Genomic DNA, 21,501 nt, shown 5'->3' with positions numbered 1-21,501 from the left:
TAGGCTGGTCAGTCTGCTGGATGGCCCAGAGACACTTCCGAAGGCTTACGTGCAGGAGATGGTGAAGATGCCGAGAATAGCTGTCCCCGCTATTCCAAGGGTCGAAGTACCAGTACAGGCCTTCTGGTTCGATCAGAGGTAGAAAGGGTTTCACAAAGCGACAGCAGTGCAGAGGAGCAGTCCTTCAGCGGGTCACCAGAGATTCCTCGGTTCAGCCTCGTGGTTGCAGGATACTTGGCTCCTGTATTCCTTTGTTCGTGAGAACTCAGGAGATCGACATGGTAGTGGCGTTTCCAGCCCCCTCTTATCCACGGTTCCCTTCGCGCCAAAACGGAGGGGACCCAATGGGAGATCCGCTCATCAAACACTCACACCATACGTGGACCTATCACGGACCACGGTGGTCCCAGGCATTCACACCACACTAGACTCTCTGGCACCCAGGATGTGTATTGGGACCAGACATCCCAGCCCACATCCTGGAGGCACACACAAGGCCTGTAGAAGCCCGCGAAAGCATCTGTGTTTCGCGGGAAAGTACATGCCCAAATAAGGAAGGCCCCGGGTCGGCTCGACCTGGGGGAGGTAAAGGGGGCAAGACGGTCAGCGGACAGGACAAAGGAGCCTCGTAGTCTGGCCATTTTGGGAGCCAGGCCACCATTTTGGGCTAAGCGCGAGAAACGCGCTTAAATGCCAAAAGGAGCTCAAACACAAGAAACGATCGCTGCCACCATTCCCGTCCGTGATTCACTTGCACCGATCATTTACAATCCAAACGGAGTATCTAGGGCCTGTAGAAGACTAGAGACCCAAGAGAGCAGTAACTTAGCTTACAGTGCCCTCTTGTGTCATGTTGCACAAAAGCTGCAACATGATAAAGAAACTACGGAAAACAACGTTTCCCGGTACTGACTGTTTTAAGGGCATGTCAGTTTCCCCGTAAGAATGGAGCGAAAGCCCAGAGGAGTGCGGCAGAAGGCTGCACTTCTCTGGCAAAGTCTAGATCCTGGTGAAAACAACAGCAAAAAGTTTAGGGGTTGCCACATGGAAGGAAAATTACCCACAATTAAGAAATCTTTCCTAACATACATTACTCACCGTAATCGCATTACTTTTACGTCCCGTCCCCATTCCTCCATACTGTACGGGCGTCCCTTCCAAGGGACGGGAGACGGAACCTTTTTCACCAGAAAAACCTTCTTCCCCTTTAAATATAGAGGCGCGTGGGGTCGCCGCCCAGGGAGCATGCGCTGCCCTGACTCCACCCTCTGGCACCACACCTCAGTCCCCTTTTCCGCGCCGACGGGAACGGGCCGAATTCACCAGCGCTCCTGGGTTTGGCTTCGGCCATGTAATTCCACACGTGGATACTTCTTCGCTTTGTCTCTTTTTTTTGTCTTTTATATCAATTCAGGTACTCGGTCCTCAGCCGTCGCGCTCCTCCCCAGCGCATGTCGGCTTCTACAGGTGTCAACAGGTGTCCATCTTGTAACGGGCTCTTCCCAACTTCAGACCCCCACACCCTATGCCATTGTTGCCTTGGCCCAGGCCACAGTTGGCAATCCTGTTCGGCGTGTGACTTGCTGTCCTTAAAGGCGTAGAAGAACAGACTAACCAGGTGGAAGGAGCTATTCCAGAAGGGGCCTCCAGAGTATCTTAGAAGCTTCGTGAAGTATCGTCCAAGGTAGGGGTGATATTTTCCAGCGCACCCGTAAGGAAGACTCCTTCCCAGGGACTCTCCCGCGCGGGAGGGACTGGCCAGGTCTTTCTACCGGCACGTGCACCAAGGCTCATTCAGCTACCGGCCCTTGGGTCGAGGGCTCCTCGGATCTTCCCAGTTGCAGTGTCTAGGGACTGGAGGGTTCTTGTACCGGGCTTACACCCGAGGGCTTCACCCTTTCAATGGCCGAGGGGCTACGCCCTAACACTGGCAATACGTCCGAGGGGGCGCCTAAACACAGCTCTATCGACCCCTGGGTTGCGGATGTTACACCTAGCGGGCCGAGACCCGAGGAGCAGGATAGGTCCAGTGATCCACACGTGAGAGTCTTGGACGAGGCCGGACCCAGTGGGCTGGGAATCATGGTAGGGGCGATTTGCAGGCAGCTCGACAAAATGGTCACAGCACCAAACGGGAACACCCGTCCAACGCCATTCCACGAATTCGGTGAAGAACGCGTGTCAAGGTTGGACTGGTCGCAACCAGGTACGTGACCTACAGTCTACCCTTAATATGCGCAGGGCAACTTTCCCATGCATCTGTACGGACTGGGTACGCAGCGGCTCCAGCAGTCCCCTGCTACCCTGTCGGTACCCCCTATCACCTCTTCGGCCAGTGAGGTCTCCACAGATGGGGCTATCATCAAGGACGCAGTCAGGGAAGTCCTCCCCGCCATGCTAGCGGCACCACAGACGCCTCCATTGGGCTCGTTGACCCCGGTGCAGCCGCCTCCTCCGGCTCCACAGCCAACTCTTCAACCTCTGCCGCCTCCTCAGCCCTGGCTGCGGCCTCTGTGCCCCAGCCTCCGGCTACATCTACCCCTCCTCCTCCACAAGATCCTATGGATCCACAGGACACGGACGAGGAGGAAGATCCGGACATGCCATTCTCAGCCAGGGCCTTCCATGAACGTCTTGCTGGCCTGGCGGAGTACCTGAGCCTCCCTCAGCCCGAGGTCGAACAGCCGGCAGAGGGGGTTCTAGCTGAAGTCCTCACAAGATGCCCCTCTGCCAACACGGGGATTCCACTGCAAACCGATGCACCCTCCCTGGCCAAGATGGGTTGGCTCAAGCCCCACTTAGTCCAGCCGGTCAACCGACGCCTGGATGCCAAGTACAGGCAGATGGAGGGGAACACACTCTTGCTCTCGACCCTTCCTCAGTCACACTCCTCAGTGACCGCTGCAGCACCACTATACTCCAAGACTCAGTCGTCCTCAGCCGCCTCCTCTGCGGCACTGTTAGGCAAGGAGGAGAAGATCTTGGTGGCCTACGGCAAGAAGATCTACTCCGCCTCCTTGCACCTGTGTCAGGCCAATGCAGATGCCATGCTGGCTGCCGCCAACCAACGGTTCTGGTGGCAAATTGCGGACTTCCTCCCGGAACTACCCTCCCAATTCCAATCACACTTTAAGGCGGGGCTAGCAGAGGCCAAGCTCGTGGCACATGACCTCATGAAATCCACAGTGGCTCATATCGATACCTCAGGCCGTGCCTTCTGTATTGCCACGGACATGAGGTGCACAGCCTGGCTCCAGGCGACAAAATTCATCCCGGACATCCAGGAGCGCATCCTAGATCTGCCCTTCGAGTGGTGTGGGAGTCCGGGGGGGGAGGACCTCTTCCACTCCTCCACAGATGAAGAGCTGGACAAGAACAGCTCACAAACGGCTAAATCCTTGTCCATTTTATGAAGGCCACTCCCAAATCTTACACCCAATCTCGGCAGCGCTCAGAGAAGGGTTGTACGTATGGAGGGTTCCGCAGCTTCAAGGAAAGCAGATCCAGGCAGCCTGACCGATCGCCATCTCAGAACCGGTGCAAACAAAAAGGGGGTCGGGAGGAGCAAGGGCTTCTTTCAGTCCCCCTCCTCAGCCTCCAAGGGAAAAATGGCATGACGGGCCCCTTCGGGCCCACGTGTCTCCGGTGGGGGGCAGGCTTGCTCTCCATGCACATTTCTGGCATCAGAATTTCGCGGACTCCTGGATCCTCTCCGTAGTATCCACGGGGTACCGCCTACCCATCCCAGCCCCTCCTCCTCCCTCCCCTCCCCAGGTTGGGTCAGCAACTCTTTTGGCAGAGATCCGGTCTCTCATAGAGAGCCAGGCAGTGGAGGAAGTTCCAGCCTCCCAGCAAGGCTTTGGCTTCTACTCCAGGATTTTCGCCATTCAGAAGAAGAACCAGGCAGGCCTGAGAGTTGTGCTGGTCCTTTCCACCCTCAACCTCTCCTTACGCCTGCAAAAATTCAAGATGGTTATGCCAGCTTTTATAGCGGAGACACTGGAGCTTGGATGTGCTCCCTGGACCTGAAGGACGCGTACGTACACGTCCCAATTTGGCAGCCCCATCGTTCTTTCCTCCGGTTCAGAATTATGGGCTACCACTTCCAATACAAGGTCCTTCCGTTTGGCATCAACTCGGCCCCCAGGGTCTTCACCAGGCTCATGAACGCTGTAGCAGCCCTCCGCAGAGCGCAGGGCCCCCACATCTACCCATATCTCGACAACTGGCTCGTCAGGGCTACATCTCCGGAGGAGGTTCACCGCTCGTCCCAGGCCCTTATGCACACACTGCACTACCTGGGCTTCTCGCTCAACCTCAAGAAGTCACAGCTGCTCCCCACACAGACTCTTGACTTTCCTGGGCCTCATTTGTGACACATGCTCCGAGAGGGTTTTCCCCTCGGAAGACAAGATCTCGGCCATCAAGAGGGCCAACGCCCACTTCCTCAACAGGGGAGTGACCTTGGCATGGTGGTTCCAACATCTCCTGGGTCTACTAGCGGCGGTTCTGTTAGCCGTGCCGCACTCAAGTCTAAGGATGAGGAGGATTGAGCTGCCCTTCGCGGCCTCATGGAATCGGGAGTGGGGCTCACAATCCGAGATGATCAACGTTCCTCCATCCCTCCACCCGGACCTAACTTGGTGGTCCAGGGATTGCAATTTACAGAGGGGCAAGCCCTTTCCGGCTGCCTCCTCCGCAGGTCACCATCACCAGACTCCTCACTCGAGGGCTGGGGAGCCACCCTGGACGATCTCTCTGTTCACGGCACCTGGACCCAGCAGGAGCAGGGATACCACATCAACTGGTTGGAGCTGAACGCCATCTGGCTAGCGCTCAGGGCGTTCCTCCCACTCCTCAGGGGCAAGGCTGTCCTCCAGACAGACAACTCGACCAGCATGTACTAGGTCAACCAGCAGGGAGGCACCATATCCCCTCCTCTATGCAGACTGGCGATCAGCATGTGGGAATGGGCCCTGGAAAACATTTAATTTACCTCACGGCAGTCCACCTCCCGGGGGAATCCAACCTGGCAGCGGACAGGCTCCGCAGACTGGGGAGTGGACAATTACGAGTGGCAGCTAAACGACCTAGTCATTCAGGAGATCTTTGACAGGTGGGGTCTCCCTCATGTGGATCTCTTTTGCCACCTGGCACAACAAGAAGTGTCCCCAGTTCACGTCCTGGCAAGAGCAGGGCCCGGCTCGCTGGGCGACACATTTCACCTACAGTGGACCAGCATGAAGGCCTACTCCTTTCCGCCCACCCCTCTGATGCAGAGTAATTTGCAAGATCAAAGAGTCTCACCGACTCAATATCATTCTGATAGCTCCATGGTGGCCGGTCAAGCCTCTCGGAGGTGCCTCCTATACAAATTCCGACAGGCCCAGCGCCATGTCCCTTGGCAAGTCATAGGCAGGGCGGCCACTTGGGCCTCTCACTCAGCTTTCTGCAAGCATTTCTGTTTGGATTCCGGCTCTAGATCTGATGCGGCTTTCGGACAGGCGGTTCTCAGCAACCTGTTTGCTTAAGGAGGGTCTCCTCTCCACCCTGGGGCTACAATCAGTTGTAATCACCCATACAGTATGGAGGAAAGGGAGCGGGACATAAGAGTAATTATAAGTTACTCACCGTAGTGACCAACATACTCTTAGTCCATAGTCCCCTTTCCTCCATAGGTCCCACCAACCTCCCCCATATAATACTGGTGTCATTAGGCAATGCTAATCTATTGTCAACGCGTCAATGGGGACTGAGGGGTGGTGCCGGAGGGTGGAGTCAGGGCAGCGCATGCTCCCTGGGCCGTGCCCTTCTATATTTAAAGGGGAAGAAGGTTTTTCCGGTGAAAAAGGTTCCATCTCCCGTCCCTTGGAAGGGACACCTGTACAGTATGGAGGAAAGGGGACTAGACTAAGAGAACGTTAGTCACTACGGTGAGTAACTTATAATTTCTGATGCTTGTATCTGCTTAGATTCATATGGGCCCACCCTTCCTACTCTCGGATTAAAAGGTGCATAGATGGTTTTTTGTCTATCGCTTCTGATCTGCTTTATTACATCTGTACTCGTGCTACCTCATGTCAGAAACAAAAAATCTGAGGGACCTCCTACGCGTGAAGGTCCATGTGTACAGTGGACGTCACACTAGGGATAGTATTCCTTTACTGACACGCCCTGTCGATGTCCCTTTTTCAAGTTTTGAAAACAAATGATGTAATACTGAGACTACCACTAGATGTCAGACTATTCATAGCATGTGAATCTAAGCAGATGCAAGCATCAGAAATACGATTACGCTGAGTAATGTATCATACATATTTCTAAGGCTTGTAGAATCTGCTTAGATCACATGCTATCCATAGGCCGACATCTAGTGGAAGCTGCGGAGTACTACAGTTTTTTTCAGAACGCAAAGGGATGTCGACAGGGCGTGCCAGTATTACTATCCCTAGTGTGATGTCTACTGTACCCATGGTCCTTCACACGTCGAAGTCCCTCAGATTGTTTTTTTTTCCCACCATCATTGTGGAACACTGAAAACAGAGTTCCTTTTGGCTAACTCCACTTTATTATCAAAAATTAGAACGAGTTACTCTTTCTGTCCTTTCTTAGCCATTCCCTTACAATACCTTTGGCGACAGCTTCGAGGGCTATCTTCGTCGACTGCAGAACTTGCCTCGATGAACTTCCATGGCCTCGGAATGCCGCTCTGGGCCTCCGCTCTCACAGTAGGGAGAGTAGGGGGTGGCACATATCTTAGTTAAACTAAGACAACCCTTCTTCCCACTTTATTCGCCAAGCTGTTCTCCCCATAACAAATGGAAAATACACCCTTTAAATGTTGTCCTACTTGTAATCGTAAATTTCTCTGGAAGGACTCGCACTGGGTGTGCAACATTTTGTCTTCCAAGGGACCATAACGAGGGCCACTGCAAATCTTACACGCTCTTTAATCCCAAGACTTTGAAGGACCGTAAAACGAAGCGCCGGGCCCACCACGCCATGCAGGCCGAGGCTGCTGTGGACGTAGAGGGTGCCTCCAGTGACTGAAGCATGGGTGTCTTCAGTGACGGTGAATGTGATTTATCGGATTCCCACATGCAAGCACCAGACCCCACCAGACAGGCCGGCAGCTCTGTTACGGGGACGACACCCGGCAGCTCCAGCACAGACAATCCTACCCACACTAAACACACCACCCAAGGCCATAAATCTACACCAACACAGACTATAAGGCCACACACAATGTCAAGGGGAAGGGCCGCCAGTTCCCTGTCCTCTGGGAAATCGCGCTTGCCTCACGACAGGCACCCGAAGTCAGGAGAAAGGTCCGATTCGGATGCCGTGTCCAAAACTACAGCCGAAAACGGAACATCGAAAGACGCAGCGACGGCCTGTTCACACACCGATAAGCGATAGTCTACAGACACATCGAAAGCGGCGAAATTCCCTCAGACCTCGAAATTCTCATCTCATTAAAAAACATGTCCCAGACACACTTCCTAAGGGCCGGACTTCGAAACGCCACAATTCGAAGGCCCACAAATCCTCTAGGGAGAAGGAGACTATGACTCAAGGGGACGGGACAATATCGGAGGCTATGAGGCACAAGTCACCCTACACCTGAACTACCTCCCACACCTTCCACTGTCCCAAGTTCTTCGCAGTGGTCTGCAGAAGAACTAGACAGGGTCATGAGGCGCATGTCCTCTCTGGCCAACTTCCTAGACGGCCACCCTCAGGTTCTAGAAAATCTCCAGAGCACACCACCAGCTAGTAGGGCCGCACTTTCACAACCCCCTGCCAAAAGTGCCCTTGCAGACATCCTACTAACAGCCACCCCTCAGCAGGACCCAGGCCAGCTAGCATAATATGACCCCAGCCAAAGCATCCAGGCGACTGGAGCATATACGGATTCCGAGAATCAGGGGGTCATAGGGGAGGTGGACCAGTATTATGACGGCGAGAGAGACGTTTGTCATACCATCGCCAGACCATGCAGACCCACAGGTGGCAGACTCACCGGTTGATAACCAAATCCAGTTCAATGACATGTTTCTAAAGGTAGTTGAACACTTCCAAATAGAGACACAGGAAACCCAAGTAGACAAATATTTTGTCGAAAATATCTTGGGAGACATGAAATCGGCGACCCAATTCATACCCTTACTACAGTCTGTACAGAGGCAAATCCAACCCTCTTTGGTAACCCCTAATTTAATGCAGGCAGTAAAACCCAACATTGAAAAAACCTTCCGGTCAGCCCACTCATGCCCACTCTGCATCAGGGGTCAATTTAAACCGGACTCATTGGCCGTTACACCCATGAGGAAAACAGCTGGAACACCTCTCGCTTTGGTCAGAGGCCCCCCCCACCCTGACAAGGAAGGCAGAAAGATCTACACTTTTTGTAGGAAAGTCGCCACCTCGGCAGCATTCCAGGCAAGGATTGCCAACACCACCTTGCTGGCCAGCTACAACTGCCACAAGTAGGACGAAGTAGCCGAAATAATGGCCACAGCCCCAGAGCCCCTTAAATCCCAACTCTCTCTAGCCGTGGCAGATGGGAAAGCTATTTCTAACTGCATTCTTAAAAAGAATTTAGATGCAGCTGATCATGCTGGGAGAATTATTGCTGAGGGCACACTTAACAAGCGCCACGCATGGCTATGCCAGTCTGGCTTTAAGCTAGAGACACAAGCGACTCTTCTCAACATGTCGATGGAGCCAAAGCTTCTGTTCGGCAAGGCAGTGGTGGAGGATGCACTCAAGTGCTAAAGAATAGTACGACACCCTAAAGTCACTGGGCCAGTTTACCACCAAACCCTCTGGGCAGAGGGGAGGCTATAATTTTCGTCACTTTAGTCGAGCACAAAGGGGGTCTGGATATAACCACGGTCAGAGTTTGTCCTGGTGTTCAACACAAGGCTAATCCTCACAAGGTTTTCAGAGAGGCCAGAGAAGATCTCGCGACGGGGGCTTTTCCTCCTGTTCCAGAGGCGGATCCACACCCCCAAAACAAGGACCACCTGCTTCAGGTCCCCTCCCATGCCACTCCAGTAGGACAACTCATAACACACTTCACCCACTCATGGGAGGGTATCGCCTCAGACAAGTGGGTTCTTTTAACCGTGGCGGGAGATTATTGTATAGAGCTGCTACAAAGACCCTCCTACGATCCTCCAAGACAAAGAACCACTACCACAAAGGAAGAACAGCGCATACTACTGGAGAGGTGAAAGCGCTGCTAATGAAAGGGAGATGTCGAAATCGTGCCGGCGAACCAGGTAAACAAGGGTATCTATTCAACGTACTTCCTTGTGACCAAAAAAGATCTAACAACGCGCTCTGTATTAGATCTGCACCCTGCAAACACCCATGTCAAGGAACAGAAATTTTGCATGACAACGCTACAGGAAGTAATCCCACTACTAAAGCGAGGGGACTACATGGCAATCTTGGATATGAAAGATGCCTATTTTCATATTTCAATGTTCCCAGTGCACAGTTCTTGCATTTCAAGCTAGCAAGCCAACACTACCAATTCAAGGTTCTACCCTTCGGCATACCGTCCGTTCCAAGGGTATTCACCAAGGTACTGGCAGCACACCTGCGCGGGGTGGTAATCCCAGTGTACCCTTACCTGGACGACTGGCTCATTACAGGGGAGTTCCCCCCCACCCCTCCTAATTTGCAAACAACATTCAAAAGACTATCGACCGTCTTTGAATTGGGCTTCTCAATAAATGAGAAAAAATAAAGTCTGGTGGCAAGCACAACCAAACGGTTCCTAGGAGCTGTCCTAAATGCACAAGAGGTGTTGGTCTTTCCGTCAGAGGAAAGAGTCCAAAATATGTTGTTGCAAATACATTATCAGGCCGGCCGCCATATAAGGGTGCGCAAAGCAATGCGCTCGCTAGGCATGATGGCATCTTGCATTTACCTGGTTCCACATGCGCACCTCCACATGCGACCCATGCTGGAGTGGTTGGCGAAACAATGGTGTCGGGCAAGCGGTCAGTGGGACGATCTAGTGATCGTTTCTCCAACACTGGTACAAGATCTTCGCTGGTGGACAAGAGAAAAATCTACTGAAGGGGAAACCCTTCTACGATCCAGAGATACAGGCGATTATCACAACGGACGCCTCTCTTGCTGGGTGGGGAGCCCACTACCTTCACCACACAGCTCAAGGTCTGTGGTCTTGCGCGACAGCTCGGAACCACATCAATCTGCTAGAACTTCTGGCAGTATTCAAGGCGCTTCAAGCGTTTGAATGCCACTTAATAAACCAATCTGTGCAGGTACTGACAGACAGCACTACAGCAATGTTTTACATAAACAATGGGGCACACGTTCTCCAAAAATGTTTAAACTTGCACAGCAAATCTGGAAATGGGCACTCAAACGGAAGATATTCCGATCGTCGCAGCACATTCCAGTGGAAATCAATTCTCTCGCAGAGATGAGCAAAGTAGTGAACAAGATTCACAGGGAACAAATGACGCTAATCCTAGTTGCTCCCATGGGGGCAAGACGGCCATGGTATCCACATCTGCGCAAACTGGCGATGTGCGATCCCATCATGTCAGACGGACCTCTTGGCCCAACACAGGGAATAACAGTACACCCACAATCATTGAACCTGGCAGCTTGGCTCCTGAGGTTCTAGTTCGGAAGCCTTAATCTGCCACAACTGTGCATGGATATCCTCAAGGAGGCTCGAAACCCTAACACTAGACATTGTTCTTTCGATAAGTGGAGAACATTTGTAATCTGATGCCATTCTAAACAAATAAACCCCATAGAATGTACTCCATCCCACATTCTAAACTATATGCTCCACTTGTTAGACTCCGGGTTGGTATTCAACTCCATAAAGGTCCACCTGGCGGCTTTATCAGCGTACACCACCTCTCTGAGTAAGATATCGTGGTGGAAAATTCCAGTCATTTAAGCTTGCATGGAAGGGGTAAAAAGACTCCACCCTCCAATTTCTAAACCACTGCAGGCTGTGATCTCAATGTGGTACTTAATAAGCTCATGGGAGACCCCCATTTGAGCCTATGCACATGCCAAGTCTTAAACACCTGACATACAAGACTGCCTTCTTAGTGGCCATCACTTCCATAAGAAGAGTTAGTGAATTACAAGCATCGTCAGTGCAGGATCCTTTCTTTATCATTCATAAGGACACATTGGTTTTACATACCCATCTGAGGTATTCCACTAAATTCATTTCCAAATTCCACGTAAACCAATCCTTTGAGCTACCGGCCTTCTTTCAGAATGCAACTAGCTCAGCTGAGGTAAAACTCCACACATTAGGGGTAAGGAGGACGGTCCTTTACTATGTGAACAAGACCAGACCGCTAAGGAAAACAGACCAACTGTTTGTCTCTGTAGCACCAGTCAGAGAAGATCGCATTTCTAAGAATGCAATCTCCAGATGGATAGTCGGATGCATACACTGTGCTACTCCTTATCAAACAAAACACAGCCTTTTACACCAAGAGCTCATGCCACTAGAAGCACAGGAGCTACCTTGGCCTTGATTGCAAATGTCCCCATAAACAGAATTTGCAAAGCGGCTACTTGGAGCTCAGTACATACCTTCACTCAGCACTACTGCATTGACACCCATTCCAAAGCAGATACACAGGTGGGACAAAAGGTTCTGAAACATCTATTTGCTACCGCTCCATCTCACAACCCACCACCGTCTCATAACACTGCTCGCTAATCTGTGCATAGAATATGTTCTATGCAGATTCCACAAGCCTCAGAAGGGATACATTACTCACCATAATTGTATTTCTGATGCTTGTATCTGCTTAGATTCACATGCGCCCACCCTTCCTCCCCTTTGAGAGGGTGCATAGATGTTTTTTTGAGCTTTTCTGATATTTATCTGCTTTGATACACCTGTACTCATGATACACTTCATGCTACCTCATGTCAGAAACAAAACAATCTGAGGGACCTCGACGTGTGAAGGACCATGGGTACAGTGGACTTCACACTAGGGATAGTATTACTGGCACACCCTGTCGGCGTCCCTTTTAGGGCGTGCATGTCATTTAAGTAGTTGCCGGTCAATGGGAGGAGAATTTGGGTGTCATCAGCATAATTGGTGTAGAATATGCCAATGGAGTCAAGTAAGTCAAAAAGGGGCTTGGAAATATATTGTAGCGGGTGGGGGAGCACGGTACTTGTGGGACTTCACAAGGAATGGGCTTGGGTGGGGATGACATTGTCGGCGAACACTCTCATGTACTGTCCTTCAGGAAGGATGCGACCCAGGCCGTCGCATCAGGTGAGAAATGGGCTGCTGTGGTGGCAGAGAATGCGGTGGTCGACAAGGTCGAACGCTACTGAGAGGTCTAAAGTAGGCATACCTTTGTCTCTGAGCACGTCCAGCTGGTTCTTCAGGTCGAGCAGGGCAGACTCAGTGCCGTGGCCTGGCCGGAAGCCTGGTTGTTGGGTTACTAGGATGTGGTGGGCCTCAAGAAAATGCTGGATCTGCATGTAGGCTGCTCCGTCTAGAATTTCCAGTAGAAAGGGGACTGTGGTGATGGGTGGCTAGTTGTTTGTGATGGTTGGGTCGAGGGAAGTTTTCTTGATTAGTGGGAGGACCTAAGCTTCTTTAAGGTTGGCGGGGTACTAGGCCGGTGGCAAAGGAGCAGTTAATGAATTTGGTGATGTATGGGACGAGGGATTCTGAGCATTCCTTGACAATGGATGCTGGGCAGGTTTCTCCTTTGTACCTGGTGGGTTTGAGACTGTTATGGTGGCAGTTTCATTTTCAGTAACCGGTCTGAAGTTGAATAATGGGGTCTGTTCAGGGGTTTTGTCTAGCACAGTCAGGGGTATGTGCAGAGGTGGGCGAGTTAGGACATTTGAGAAGGTATTGTTTGTGGAGGATGTTTGTCTAGCAGATCTATTTTGTTCAACAGGGCATTCTGTATCTTAGTGAACTAAGCTGCGTCTTTGGTGCTCGCTGGGGGCGGGGCAGCTGGCATATCCAGTTCTCTTAGAATGAGTAACTCCCTTGTACTGGAGTTGGCATTGGCAATTCTATTGTTAAATGAGCTTGCTTTAGCTGCAGTAATTGCTTGTCTGTAGCTTTTGGAGGCGCTGGTAAAGAGGATTTTGTGCACGTCTGTGGGGCTATTCCTCTAGTTGGCTTCGGCTGTGTGTTTTTTGGCTCGGAGCTCGGGTGTAAACCAGGCAGTGGCGTACCTTGCTTGTTTGGTTTTGCATGGGGTGAGGGGGAGCCACAGTGTTAACTGCGGTGTTGAGTGTCCTGGAATAAAGGTCTGCTAGTGTCGGGGTCATTTGGGTGGAGGCTTGGGGGATTCAGATACTGTAGCAGGGATGCAATGGCATCTTTTTAGAGTTTGTGGGAGAGTGTGGGAGGCAGGCGGCCATGTGGGGGGTTGGTGGTGTAGTGGGTGCGATGGTGAAGGACACAATCTGGTGCTCAGACCAAGGACAAGGGGTGTTGGTGCCAATAGCGATGTGGCAATTAAGGTCTGCTATGCAGTCGAGGGTGGGGGCATTGATGCAGTGAGGGAGGCCCAGTGCAGTGAGCAAGTGGGCTACCGAGGCAAGATTGATGTCTGGGGTAATTGAGGCCAAGGTTTCCTAGTAGTGTAGTGTAGTTTTGGTTGTAGGCTTGATTTAGGAGCCTAGTAGATAGAGGTCCTCCTCAAAAGATAGGATTGGTCCTGGTGGGCAATATATGATGTGGAGGTTGTTTGTGTGTGAGGTGGCGATTTTGATGGAGAGTAAGTCGCAGTTTCCAACCAAGGAGGTAGTCCTGTGTCTGACTTGCTTAATCCAATGCAAGTGATTGTTCAGTTGTTAATACATATAATATATGTAGAATATGTTTAGATTAAAAAACAAAACAGCTTGTAAGGCATTTCGGCAAAATAATGTAAGCAGTCCAATAAAATGCATCTAACAGTTTTATGCTTTAGAATTAATGGTAACATGCAGATAGTAAGTAGCGCTTGATATGGGCATGCACCAAAAGATGCATATTTCTCTTGCTCGCCACTCTGGCTTGCAGGATTCTACTAAGATTATTAATCATCCCTAGTTCCTGGCATGGCTTTGCATGTGGCCTTGAATATATGAGACCAGGTCTCTTTGCACAAAACGTCATAATCTTTTAAATGCTATGTTAGTGATTATTTTTTTTTATTGACTAAAGTATTGACAAACCTCTACTGAGAACGAACATGGTTCAAATAACCTAGTATTTTTTTTAAGGCGACAAAGTCTGTCGGTTTTGTTTGAAATCTGATCACTGTCCAAGACTTGAGGACCCATTCCTGGATTCCTACTTTGCATACTCGTGCCCCCCAGATGTTGGAGCAGTTTTGTTAATTCTAGAAGAATCCACAGATGGGCTTTTAACAGGACATGTATAAATCTTGCCCTTCTCATCTATGCTGTTAGAGAAGACTCATTATTTTCTTACTATTGCAAAAATGTGTATTCAATGGTTTGGTAGTATTCATGGTAATGAAACGTTGCCACCGAGATCTCTCACTTGGAATTGTAAAACTTTTTTATTCTAAATCACGTGCATCAGGAATTTGTGGCTACATCTAGTCATCTCGGTTAACTACTGTCCTAATATTTTTTATAGATCCCATGAATGCTCTCCAAAATTTAACTGGAGTTGCCCCAGCAGGGGCACCTGGGATGGGAATGACGGTACGGCCACCAGGAGCACCAATGGGGGGCATGACCGGCCTAGGCCAGATGGCACAGCAAATGAACCTCCCTGGACAACAACAACAACAGCAGCAACAGCAGCAGCCTGGCACGTCTGTAATGGCACCGCATGGAATGGCTGGGGTGGCTGCACCTACGAGTATGTGTTTTTTTTTTTGTTTGTTTTGTTCACCCTCTGTTTTCTTAGTCGAACATCTTGTTTCTTACACTTCACACAGAAGTTTCTCCTTGTTGTCTTCTCTGTTCTACCCTAAGATATTTATTTAAACCCTACAGTTTATTCTTATGGGTTTTCTTTATTGCCGAATTTTTGGATGTCAGTTCTGTGGGAGCACTAGACTGGAGGAGCATCTGAATATTCTTTTGAAGAATTTGACTGTCTCACCCCACCATTCGTCCAAAGGATGTGAGCTCTAGCCTGTCGCCAAAAAAATGCAAAATTATGCGCGAGTTCTCTTGTAAAATGAGAAATCGGCCATTAATCTTACCATCTGTCCAATCATTGGTGAGGTTCTCCTGGGTGCCTATTCTATGACAAATGCTACTGTATTTCTAGATAATCCATCAGTGGATAGTTGGCAACTAGCGCCATGATCAAGTAGGCCATTTTTAAGGAAATATGTATTTAGCCATCAGCTCACTGCTAGGTCGGAGTGGTTGGTACATGCTCATAATGTGAAATCAAAACTGCAAGTCACATGATTCTGGCTGTAGAAAAAATTCAGAACACACATCAACCCGTTTTTCACAAATTTCATAGAAACTGGCAAACAAGTAATTAAGAAAAGCTACTTTTCTGGATTTTGAGCTATCACCATTTACCTATGGCTCTGTGGGCAAGGGTCAGAACTAAGGTCAGTGAAAAATAGATATAGATTAGTGTGCAGGACTCTGTATGACTTATCAGCCAGATTTTAAGAAACAACTTCATTATTGTTAGATCTGGCTGATGTCAGACAGTGGTATTTTATTAAGAAAAAGGGGCTGGCATTTCAAAACGCTACCACATTATGCCAACAAAAGGGGTACCAATTGCCATTGAATGTTCCTTCAGTTTCCTTCAGGAAAGAACCTGTTTGGTTGACAAAGTAGGAAGGCAATAGCCAATTATTCCTCTTCAGTGGTTGGTCATCTCCTCGTGCCTTCTATGAACGAGTCCGCTATCCTACAGCCAACCCATCCAATCGCTCCTCTTAGGCCTACCTTATACTCATCCTCCAGTGCGTCTGGTGGGTTGGACTATCGGGAGGGCTGCAGAAGTGACTGTTGAGAATCTTCCTCCCCAAGGTCACATGTCAATGGCGCAAGGCAGAGTTAATATTGGGATAAGTAGGCATCTGTTTTTAATATCGGTCTGTGGCCATCAGCAGAGGGCGGGAATATGTAGGTACTTCAGGACTGGGACGCCGGGTTAATTTCTCTTAAGAAGCTTGCATCAATAATCTTTTTGGCATGCTTAAGATAAAAACACCATCTCCCACAATGCCCTGTTGTAGTATGTTACAATATCTCGAACCAGCATGTGTTTTTCATACTCTCAGAATGTCGGAAAGTGAAATTTGTGTTGGGACCTCTCAGCCAGTCCCACATCCTCTTCCCTGCTATTTTCCCAAAATGTCCAGTTTTTTTCTTTCAGAATTACACTATTGTTCATTGCAGAAAGGTGTCACCTTAGTTTTACTCTAAATACTGGTGTTCAAACCCACTAACTCTCTTCTCTCTAGTTCTCTTTACCAACCTCCTAAATAGTTTTTTTTTTTTTTTTCCCCGCCCGAACCTCCTAAATAGTTGGTCGAGAGCCGCCTTATTGAGTCAATCTCGCGCTTTGCTTGGACATTTAACACCTTAATTTTCAATTTTATTACATCCTGGGTCACAGGGCTCGTTTTCAAGGCAGCGAGTTGGATCCATCTGGTTACATCTGCACTGGAGTTACAGCACCCCCCAGTCCCTTGAGTTTGTCACAGCAAACATCTCCATGCACTCAAACTCATCTGACCCCCACCTGCAGCTGTGAGCAAGGGATAAGCTTTCTACAGTACATTTCCAACGCCTTTATCTGTTTATAAAGAGTGGTCCCTTAATTAAATTACAATCTCTGCGTCAGATGTAAATTGTAATTTATCAAACGTTATCCTGCATGTCCAGTTGCCCTCACACTGACTCCGGGCTCCCCGGCACTTAATGGTCTGGATCTGCAAACCTACAGTCCCTTCTCTCGCATTTATGAGCCACCCGCCACCCGCTGGACGCACTTGTTGGTTAACTGCACTTCTCCCCTCTCCTCTTCCCCGCACTTGCGCGATCTGAATGACACAAGGCCTAGTAAGATCGTTGTTTTGGCATCTTTGTTTTCTCCTCCTTGTCTTGTCGTGCCTAGAAACATTTGTTTACAGGCATATTATAAATGCCATACCATATCCAAACCAATTTCTGCGCATATCTCTTATTGCATGGTTTTCCCACATTTCTTTTAATTGTCTGGTTTGTGTTGCCCAGTGTGATGAAGTACCTCATCTGACTGCGTTGGTGGATCCGAGAGTGGCAAGGTGGCAGGGTGCTGACTCAAGCTACGTGATGTTTGCCCTCAGGGTGGCATGTGGAGGATCCTCTGGCTACCCAGACCATGCCCCATGCTCTGGGCAGGGGGTTGTCACAGTGCAAGTGTAAATGATCATGCCCATGCAAGGGAATCGAGCAGTGGCAGTCCCATGGAACTGGAAGTGTCTGCTTGCTTTGCTCCCCTAGTACGGGTGCAGAAACCACTCATAATTCAACCAAGAGAAAGGGGGGAACCTGAGCTGGCCAGTTAATTGGAGAGGCATGCAGCTAGTCTTCACACAATACCTCCACACTCGTACAGTTAAGAGCAGATGGGCTAAGGGAGCCCACCCCGAAGACAGGGCCAAAGTCTGACAGCCAGAAAGGCGACCGCCCTTCGGGAGGGACGGACGAGCCAGCACTAAGTTGCACCTCAGAACACAAAGCCGCTATAAGGACAGTTTTTCTGAAGTCCAACTAAGGTCTTAGTAAAACCATTCAACTGAGGCAGTACAAGACTCCACTCTTAGTATAAGGTTGTACCACCTGAGTTTAGGGTAGCTTAGACAGAGAAGCCAGACTTATTTTAGGATGGAGAGGGGGCTGTAGAATCAGTTAAAATGAAATTGCAATACACATGGTCCAAAGAAACACAAACACTACGTATGTAAATATAAATGATTTATATATAAGTAGGCCCAGATAAATCTCGGGGTAAATGAGTACTATCACACATTATATGTAATCACAATTATAAAAACACAACACTATGCTTGAAGGTGCACAGACCAAAGCATAAATCGTATTTGGAACACCTAACATTAGTTCTAGGGAAGTCAAAACCTTTTCATACACATTCAATATAGGTCACACCTATTCTTGGGGAGTGAAAACCAATGGTTACTTTAAAATTACATTAAGCAATTCAAGGTTAGTAGACCCTACCAGTTGTACAGTGACGCTTTGTAACAAATCACATAATCACTCAACTGGACAATATAGGTTTTGTGAATAGTGGAACACTTATTCTAGGTACAGAAAAAACCTACAACTACTTTTATGATAAGTTATACTAGGTGAGTAAAACCTAAGGATGTAATATCCAATCACAGGTGTTTGAGATCAGTGAACCACAGATTGAGATAAGCAGTAACTCTTGAAACTTATTTTGTGATGGCACACAGCTAACTCAAGGTAAGTAAAACCCAAGGAGCTATTGGCAAATTTGGGCAGATATAAGACTTTGTGTCTATCTAAACTGCACAGGGAAAGCAAAACCCAGTGTTACACTTTAGTGAATGACTCGGTTATTCTAGGTTGGTAGGACCTAAGGCAGACTTATTCTGGACAGGCTACCAGCAAGTCGGGGGAAGCAAGTCCCAGTTGGGGGACACTTGCATAATTATCCTAACAGGAATAATCTTGTGACACCAATACATTACTTTTGGGAAGAGGCAGAACCAAATCACAGGTGAGTAATATACCCTCACATCTACATCTATTAGAATGGCAAAACGGTTTCTAAGGAAAGAAAAGATGTTAACCATACTTTTGAGAATAGTGCATCACACATCCGAGATGGGTAAAAACTTTTCTAACTGTTCACTCTTAGAGTTACAGTTACCAACCAACTCCTTTACAAGCAAGTCACTTTGAACCCCTTATTCTCTTTTCTAGGCAAAAGGCCCAATCCCTAAAAAGGCTTTCCCTTATTCTTGGAGCATGAGTGTTCTCAGTGGCAGAAGGGGGGTCACTAGGATCTGGTGTCCAACAGATAGTGTCAGGATAGGTTCTCAAGTAGTAAAACTCAGTGTTCCTTAGGAAGACTGGGAAAACAGGTGAGTATTTTACTTTAGTTAGAGGAGGGTCCAGGGGCTTCACAGAAGACACTAGCAGGATTCTAGCAGTGGCACTGGGTGAACTGGACGAGAGGCCTCCCAATTACAGAAAACGCCCCACACTTTACAGGAATTATCTATTTTATGATATATTTTATTTCTATCGCGCTTGTACACAAGTGTTTCAGAAACACTTCAAATCACAAATGTTTTAAGTTAAGTACATACCCAAGTCAACACAGTACCTCAGAATTGAAGATTTTGCAACAGGAGGGCGTCGGGATCTGCAGCCAAATACCCAGTCAGTGGATTCCTTGTTGTGGTGACTGAAAACAGGACCTTGGAAGGGACTTTGCAGAAGGGATCAACGGATAAAGCTTGAGGCAAGGTTTTTCTCACGGCTGAATGCGGTCTGTGGATTTGGTGTCTATTACAGGAGCACAGAAGAAGACAGAATATCGCGGTTGACTTCTTGTTACAAAGGTCCAGCACTCTGGTGAGGGGACTTCTCGGACTCGATTTGTGTCTCTGGAGATACACCAGGATGCCCACGAAGTTTCAGCGAGATTCGGAAGACCGTGCACCACACAATAGCTCGAGGTCTCAGGGTATTGGGGTATTGGGGTATTGCAGCACAGCAAGGTCACAGCACGACGTGGGATTGCTTAAAATGCAGGTCGTCTTGAGTCCAGCGGGTCTCACAAGGCTCTGAGTCGGAGTTGTTTTCGGAGCCCCCAGGTCCATTGAAAGGAACAGCTACAGCAGGCTCGGGTTACAAAGAAGGGTCTCGGTAGCCTGAAATAGTCTCAGCCGCTTTTCCTTCATCCGCTTCGGTTTCAGTTCCAGTGGTCAACTTGACTTCAGCTTCCAGGTTTGCAGTATTTTAACAGGAATTACAGCACAACTTCTGTATTCTCTTGCTGCATTTTACAACAAGGGGTGGTTTGGTTGTCCAATCATGACAGCCCCCTCACACACCCCCATTGGGATTTGTACGCATTCAGGCAAGGAAGAAGACAAAGGGCTGTGGAGTTTTGGACTCCTCCCTCGCTTCCTGCCTCCAGTCCCGGGGACTCCTGCTGAAGATAAAAATCACACAAAGGAATTTCCCGCCCTTGATGTCGGGGGAAGGAACAAGAAAGGACAAACACTAAAATGGCAAAACAAGATGGGGGGCCATTTTGGTAAAATGAGCACCCTTAGGTGCCTGTACTGCTGCTGTGAACACCGCCCAGGGTAAAGGTGCACCAAATTAATAAAAGTTATCACTGCCACCAGCTATTGAAGGTGAACTTGTGCCTGTAATGCTTAGTTTTAGTGTGAAAGGGGATACATTGCATCTCCCCAGCACTCCACATAAGGTGGGGGTGTGCTGCTTTCACCAAATAAAATGTAAAGGGGATCCAAAGATCCTTTATACTCTTGGGAACTGTACTTCTCTCACGTTTAGGCAGAGAAAGTTAAAGGGGGAGCCTAGGGCAAGCTAGCAACAGGCACTTATTGCCAAACAGTTGTTAAATAGGATCACTTTTTAAAAAGACACTATGGAGAGTCTAAAAATGACACCCATAAAAAGAGTTAAAGATTCTGTAAGTGTGGAAAAAGGTTCCCACTCAGAGGTATATGGAAAAATATCCCACCAGTAGAGCAAAAAAGTTCTGGGGTTGACAGGTCAGGAAGATTTATCATTCTATGAACATCTTACCTAACAGCTGCCCTTGTGGGTGGGGCTCATCAGCCAGTCCCTACGCCAGTTGCGTAGAGAGGAGCACGGAGTTGAGACCAAAAGATCTCAGACGTGTTCTGGAAGCATGAGATCCTGATGGAATTCACCTCTAGAACAATATGGGTGGCCTTAAGCAATCTCCAGGTGTGCAGGACCTTCATCAGTTTGGGGCAGGCTGACTAAGCAATTGAATGTCTTTGGTGTGAAGCGTCAGATGCTGAAGTTGAAATGGACGGATGAGAAGAAGCAAGTGAAGGACACAAACAAGATCCTAATAGCAACCTCTTCGAGGTCAGGGGCCCAGACTTCTTGAGCATCACCCCCAGGGAAGATGAGGAGCTGTAGCCTAAGTGCTCCAGATCTGGGGTCCGGCATTAACGCCACAATCAGTTTTAGAGGTAAAGACAACATATCTAACACTAAAATAATCTCTCGGCAGTGTGCCCTCTGCTAGTCTCAATGTATATGTCCCATTTTGCACATACATCAACCAGAATAATGCAGAAGGGCTGTGGGAAGATGCAGAGAGATGCATCGAATCAGAATTGGTGCTTTGCATGCTCAACAACAAAATCGTACAGAAATGTCAACCTGGGAACTGCGACGGCCTAAAATGCTGACTTGTTTCTTTTTAACCCCTCCCTT

General features: G+C 48.8%; 1 protein-coding gene across 2 annotated transcripts in view; it reads left to right on the top strand.

Moving 5' to 3' along the window:
• MED15 (mediator complex subunit 15) overlaps window positions 1–21,501 on the top strand; it is a 672,261-nt gene that overhangs the window by 218,774 nt on the left and 431,986 nt on the right. For both annotated transcript variants that reach the window (XM_069619881.1, XM_069619882.1), the window contains exon 5: window positions 14,663–14,890. In XM_069619881.1, the coding sequence (XP_069475982.1) occupies window positions 14,663–14,890 (228 nt within the window). The remainder of the gene's footprint in view (window positions 1–14,662; window positions 14,891–21,501) is intronic.

The sequence above is a fragment of the Ambystoma mexicanum genome, chromosome 10, assembly GCF_040938575.1.
Source record: "Ambystoma mexicanum isolate Mex_15411 chromosome 10, UKY_AmexF1_1, whole genome shotgun sequence".
Lineage (NCBI taxonomy): Eukaryota > Metazoa > Chordata > Amphibia > Caudata > Ambystomatidae > Ambystoma > Ambystoma mexicanum.
This window is presented reverse-complemented; position numbering and strand designations above follow the sequence as displayed.